At 39.2% G+C, this 6,054-nt stretch overlaps 1 protein-coding gene across 1 annotated transcript in view; it reads left to right on the top strand.

The window, feature by feature from the left end:
* The first annotated feature begins 86 nt into the window (after positions 1-86).
* LOC118431265 (Fanconi anemia group C protein-like) overlaps positions 87-6,054 on the top strand; it is a 9,124-nt gene continuing 3,156 nt past the window's right edge. The window contains exons 1-9 of the mRNA XM_035842380.1: positions 87-238; positions 1,218-1,377; positions 2,251-2,338; positions 2,955-3,049; positions 3,560-3,658; positions 3,900-3,961; positions 4,151-4,350; positions 5,335-5,492; positions 5,989-6,044. Of these exons, the coding sequence (XP_035698273.1) occupies positions 1,222-1,377; positions 2,251-2,338; positions 2,955-3,049; positions 3,560-3,658; positions 3,900-3,961; positions 4,151-4,350; positions 5,335-5,492; positions 5,989-6,044 (914 nt within the window). The 5' untranslated portion in view covers positions 87-238; positions 1,218-1,221. The remainder of the gene's footprint in view (positions 239-1,217; positions 1,378-2,250; positions 2,339-2,954; positions 3,050-3,559; positions 3,659-3,899; positions 3,962-4,150; positions 4,351-5,334; positions 5,493-5,988; positions 6,045-6,054) is intronic.

Below are 6,054 nucleotides of genomic sequence, written 5' to 3'. Positions count from 1 at the left end.
TCTTGTGGAAAAATTGGAATATTATGTCATCTTGATACATCAATTAACCTCAATAAAAGCAAAGTTCGGTATTGTCATCGTATGCTTGCGATCGGTCAAAGGTCATCAATTTTCGCGCGTATTTTGTAATGTCAAAAAGATGGCTACCTTGCTCCCTCCCTTTATATATGTATGTAAAATATTGTGTGTGTAAGGTTGATTGGCACAGTTTCCAGATGCCTAAGGGGTGATGATAAGGGTAAGTGTACTTTGATTTTGATTTCGTCTTTCAAATGTGTTTAACAACGCTAGATCATTATGATACAGCTTATGATGGACTCATTATACTAAGTAGATAACAGATTGATTCTAAAACTCTCTGTATGTCATATTATTCACATACCGTTATTTGTGTTGTAACGCTAGGGTAGAGTAAAACTCAGATATTAAACACAGGGGTGCTTAAGCATTTGCACGAACCCTATGAAATTCGTACGAATATTATGTGATACACACGAATCACTATGCGAAAACGCACGAATATTATGAAATTCGCACGAATCACTATGGAAAAACGCACGAATATTATGAAATTCGCACGAATCACTATGTGATTCACACGAACCTTATGCGAAATTGCGCAACCACTGCCGGGGTCACGTGACAGACGGAGCGGGATTTTCAAGATGCAGGCCGCTTTGATCGGCGGCGACGGAAAATACGATGTAACAATTAAGCCGAAATGAAGCAAAACAGTAGCTCACAGGTTATCAAATACATCTTTGCGACGGTAAATGTCCATTCCATGCCTTGAAATATAAATATCACGGGTAGAAACGCTCAAAATCATGCCTCCTCCCGGCCGCCGTTTTTGCATAAGGATCGTGCAAATCTCATAAGGTTCGTGTGAATCACATAGTGATTGGTGCGAATTTCATAATATTCGCGCATTTTTGCATAGCGATTCGTGCGAATTTCATAATATTCGTGCGTTTTCGCATAGTGGTTCGTGTGTATCACATAATATTCGTACGAATTTCATAGGGTTCGTGCAAATGCTTAGGCACCCCTGAAATACGTATCTGTAAAGATATAGCTGTTACGTTCAAAACAAGATGGGATTTTCCCTTGGCAATGGTACAGTAGAAGTGCATATATGTGAACTAATTTAGTTGCCTGAATCCTAGGGATCTGTTACAGCAGTGATGATCCTTATGTTTTCTTACATTACACCACAGAACCATGGACAGGGCAGAGTTAGATGGCTGGCTGGACCGTGCCAAGTCCTGGGGAGAGCCAGGGGGTGTTGTTTCCACAGAGGGACTGAAGGACACCTGCACGTGTCTGGGAGAGTTGGGCACTTTTCTGAAGCGGCTTCATGTTGCCATGACAACATGGGTGATCCTTTTTATATCTAGCCTATGTTTTATGAATATGAAAAGAAGTTTTTTGCTTAAAATGAACATCTAAATTCTAGGTCATTAAAGGGACATAATGTAAAATGTAAAGTTACTGTTTTCGGCCATTTTTCTACATTATGAGTTGAGTCTACCTTATTACACTGCATGGCAATATTTACAACGTATTGATATGACTTTGTTGTGAGGTGAGGATGTCTTGAAATATGCGCACTTCCCTCCGCCGCTTGAGTTGTCCGCCATTTTATCCAACTCTCCGACGAACCAAAGTGCGCTTTAGAACGCGTTCGGTGGTTCGCTTAAATCGTTATTGAAGTTTGTTGAAAGTCCCCGCGAAGCTCCGAGGATCTGCGACCGCAACGGTCGATTCGGAATCTACGGCTGGCTTACTTCCGGTAGGCTACCCGGAAGTAAATGAATTTAGTTGTGGCTTACTTTGGCGTTGTTAATTAGCGCTAGAAATGTGATAAAATGATGCAGATATGTTGGAAATAAGTTACAAATGTCAATCTGACTGGTGACTTTTAAGTTCAGAACATTTGAAATTTTGGCGCCAAATTTCTACATTATGTCCCTTTAAAGTGTTTCTAATTTTCAGAAAAAGTTGCATGTCTGAACATGTACTTTCTATCTACACCCACATACAGGGATATCATATTGATCAGCTATAGTATTTCACACTAAAGGATAATTATACATGTCAATGAAAACGTAAACAGATACATTGTACTTCCTGTCAAACCTATGTTTTAGGGTACTCTCTGGTAAACATTAAGTCATCAAAGTCAAATCAAAATTTGCAGATACATTCTTTGTATAAGTTATACCATAACATTTTTTCACTTCAACACAGGAGAGGCCAGCAGCTATTATGAGACATCTGCCCAACATTGGACAGTTCCTAGGAAGACTGTGCCACAACCCTGCTGTTTTAGCATGTGGTAAGATGTTGCTGTGGTTACTGCAGGGCTCTAGCCAGCTCGATTTTTTTTCCGTCAGCCAATTCCAATCGTCGTGAAAACCGCGAAAATTAATTTCTCCTATGACACTACATAGCAGTAAATGTTGCAATTGTGACCTTGAAAAACGGGTTTTAATGACATTGTCGTATGCAAAAGGGCGCCGAAACACATTGTCAACAATCATAACAATAGCAAAACAAACAGTGTGTGGCTTTTACGGCCGTGGATGGCGTCCCCAAGCCGCCTGTAGCTTCCACCAAGGATTTTTTGTCCGTCATGGTTGACGGATTGGTTTAAAAAATTTTCAGAGGCAGCAAATTTCCGTCAATTGACGGAAAAACGGACGCTGGCTAGAGCCCTGGGTTACTGTGTTGTATTGTGCCTTAGAATATTTTCTTGTGCAGATTTCATTATAGAAAAATCAGCTGTCTGTTATTGAAATATATTGTGATGTTTACTTGCACAATATAATTCTTCAATTTTGTCACTCAGAATTATAAGTTAATCATGTATGACAGTCAGATTGTCAATAGAAAATGCTTGCTTCCCTTGAGGGATGTAACCAATGCTCCCCCCCTCCCACCCTCTCCCTCAGGTGATACCTGCACTGTTCTCCAGTCCTGTCTGACAGCCCTGTGTACAGACTGTCCACAGGAGGACATAGAGAGGAGGGCAGCCGGCTGGGCCCAGGTAAAAGGAATGATAGTAGTGGTCTGCATTGCTTTTGTATGGTGTAATCAATAAAGAGGTTTGGATACTGCTGTTTTCTTAAAAGTGTTTTTAGACATTTTTTAAGTCCGTTCTATTTTGCCTTGTCCATTCATAGCTGGAGGACAGAAAAAAACTGGACAAAACTGAAAGGCCGATAAAAATGTCCAAAGAGGCGTCAAAAAACAGCAAGAGTCAAACCTCTGCTTCGAGAGTAGTAATCAACCACTTCTGAAGTTTAACATGTCCATGTCTTCTGTTAAGGTTACATAACAAGTAAATGGTTAGCTTGACATTGTGAATGCACATTCTTCTTCACCTTCTAAATCTTAGGAAAAATTTTAATATCAATGTCTGATTTAGACATAAACATTATTGATATAACCTTTAATATAGCACTAGTTATGTGCTCTATTCTCTTTGGTAGTGTGATGTGTATTGAATTTGCAAATATTGATAATTTACCATAATATCAAAATGTTGCCATTTCAGAAAATGTTGAGACACGTGATAACAGGACCATCAGGCAATAGTGTGAGAGAAGCCATGGGTTACCTGCCTTCTGACCAACATAAACTAGCCCTGGAAAAGGTTTGTGTAAAATTCATGCTAGTCACCCACTAGAACTAGAGTTGTAATAATGTATTGAATTCTGGCAAAAAGCCTGGTTGTGAAAAGTCGTTATTGTTTATTCTTGATAGTAGAAATGAAGAAATATGTTTCAGGGCTCTGCAGCCAACTGATGATGATGATGATGTTTCAAGGCAACACCGTAAATACCCAACATAGTGTTTTCAAGAACCCTAATTTTCTACTTTGTCATCACCCACAGGCTATACATGCTCTATCTGAAGACTTAGATCAGCTACAGCAGGACAGAAGGTTAAAAGCAAGGTAACAGTCAAATGTTTTAAATCTTTATTAGCTTCAAAGTTGACTGTCTACTTATCTACAAAAGTTATTTCAGAAATGTAGTGCTGAATGTTTACTGTTTACTCAGCAATAACAAGTAAAATCATACACTTGAATCAAGATTATCCAATTCCTAATCTCAAGTGATATTTTGAACTGCTTTTACTTCAGACAAGCACAGCCCTGTACTTTACATCAGTTGTCAGAACTGTGTCTCCCTCTGGTCACCCTGCCTGCTGCTTCAGCAGTGGTGGAGAAGCTGCTCCTGGCAGGATTAGAAGGAAAGGCAGGAGGGGAGGAACTGTCAGATTTGTTTCTGGAATCTGTGGCAAGGACACAGCAACAAGTGTACTCAAATAAACTAGTCACAGGTAAAATTAGTGAGTTTTATAGTTATTTCCATTGGCAAGGATGTTGTGTCTGTTCATACAATAAGTGAACAAGATAATAATGGAGTCTAATGATATCAGTTTGGTTAAGTCTTGGCCTAATGAAAAAAATGGCTGTATTTTGGGGTTGTAATGGCTGCCTATGGAACTGAAGGTATCTTCATTTCAATTCTAAACATGACATTATCTTTATCTATTTTTATTGTTTGTAGCTCTTGGTTTGTGTGTCGGCATAGGGTCCATTCCAAGACACCATGCGGATGTTTGTTGCCATTGTTTAGAATTGATTTTAAAGTTTTGTAATTATATGTCTAGGACATTTGATACTTCAGAAATATTTTTCACACTGTTTCAACTTTATAAATATTTCCCTGGTCCTGTAAAACTTTGGAAATATTCATGGAGTGGAATTAGATACTTCTAATGGTTTCTAAATAATGATAACAGCATTTTACCATTATTTACCATTTTCTACCATTTTTTGTAAATGGTTCAGTGGGCTGGGAAGATAGCAATTCACACATCCTTGCAAAGTATGGTTGGGTGCCATGCAACAATGGCCCACCACAAAGGATTCACCAGTGCCCAGCTGTGAAATCTAAAAATTACAGATGCAACAATAGGGCTTACTTTTATGGGGGCAATAAACTAATTTTACCATTTGGCAAAGTTTACAAATATTTGTAAATATTTGTAAATGTGAAATAATCGCACAGAGGTTTCGCAATTATTCTAAATAAAGATATTTTTGTACAGTTACTTTCAAAATGTTTCTAAAATATTCAAAGGAATTGAAATAGATGAGTATTTTCTTAGTCAATTTTTTAAAAAGAATTTAATTATTGTGGCTTAGATATTCTTTTAATCAAAATAATTCAGACTTATTACAAATATCACCTAAAACCCCTCATGGTGACTTGGAATGGACTCTATAGTGCACATGACATTATTGTGTTTTGTTCACAGCTGCTGTTCCCTTGTCACCCGCTGCTTTATGTGCTCTGTGGACACTTCACTCTTCTTGTCTGGAGCAGGAAGTACTGGACATGGTGGAAACTGTCACCCTGAACAGGCCTTACATGGGTACAGAGGACATGAAAACACTTATCTGTTCACGGGCACTGGTGAGATGTTTTCTGTGTGGTTATCATGAACACATTAGGACATATTGTGAAATGTGGCTGCTGTGTCAAAATGTAACTCGAAATGTGATAAAAACGTGTGCATATGGTGTTCAGCACCAAGGACAGGTGTGTTAACCTGTGTGTGGATGGTGTTCAGCACCAAGGACAGGTGTGTTAACCTGTGTGTGGATGGTGTTCCGCACCAAGGACAGGTGTGTTAACCTGTGTGTGGATAGTGTTCAGCACCAAGGACAGGTGTGTTAACCTGTGTTTGTGGATGGTGTTCAACACAAAGGATAGGTGTGTTAACCTGTGTGTGGATGGTGTTCAGTACCAAGGACAGGTAATATGTTAACCTGTGTGTGGATAGTGTTCTGCACCAAGGACAGGTGTTCAAACCAGTGTGTGGATGGTGTTCAGCACCAAGGACTGGTGTGTTCATATATGCCTATGTTTTTAATGTGTGGTCCATTCTTTACCTTGCCTCACTGTACAGCCCACAGCCTGTGTCCTGCAGCCTACAGTGAACAATGTCACCAGAGAGATTCTCAGGTAATGATAA

The sequence above is a fragment of the Branchiostoma floridae genome, chromosome 15 (assembly GCF_000003815.2).
Source record: "Branchiostoma floridae strain S238N-H82 chromosome 15, Bfl_VNyyK, whole genome shotgun sequence".
Lineage (NCBI taxonomy): Eukaryota > Metazoa > Chordata > Leptocardii > Amphioxiformes > Branchiostomatidae > Branchiostoma > Branchiostoma floridae.
The sequence above is the reverse complement of the archived record's forward strand: the minus strand, read 5'-3'. Positions and strand labels throughout refer to the sequence as shown.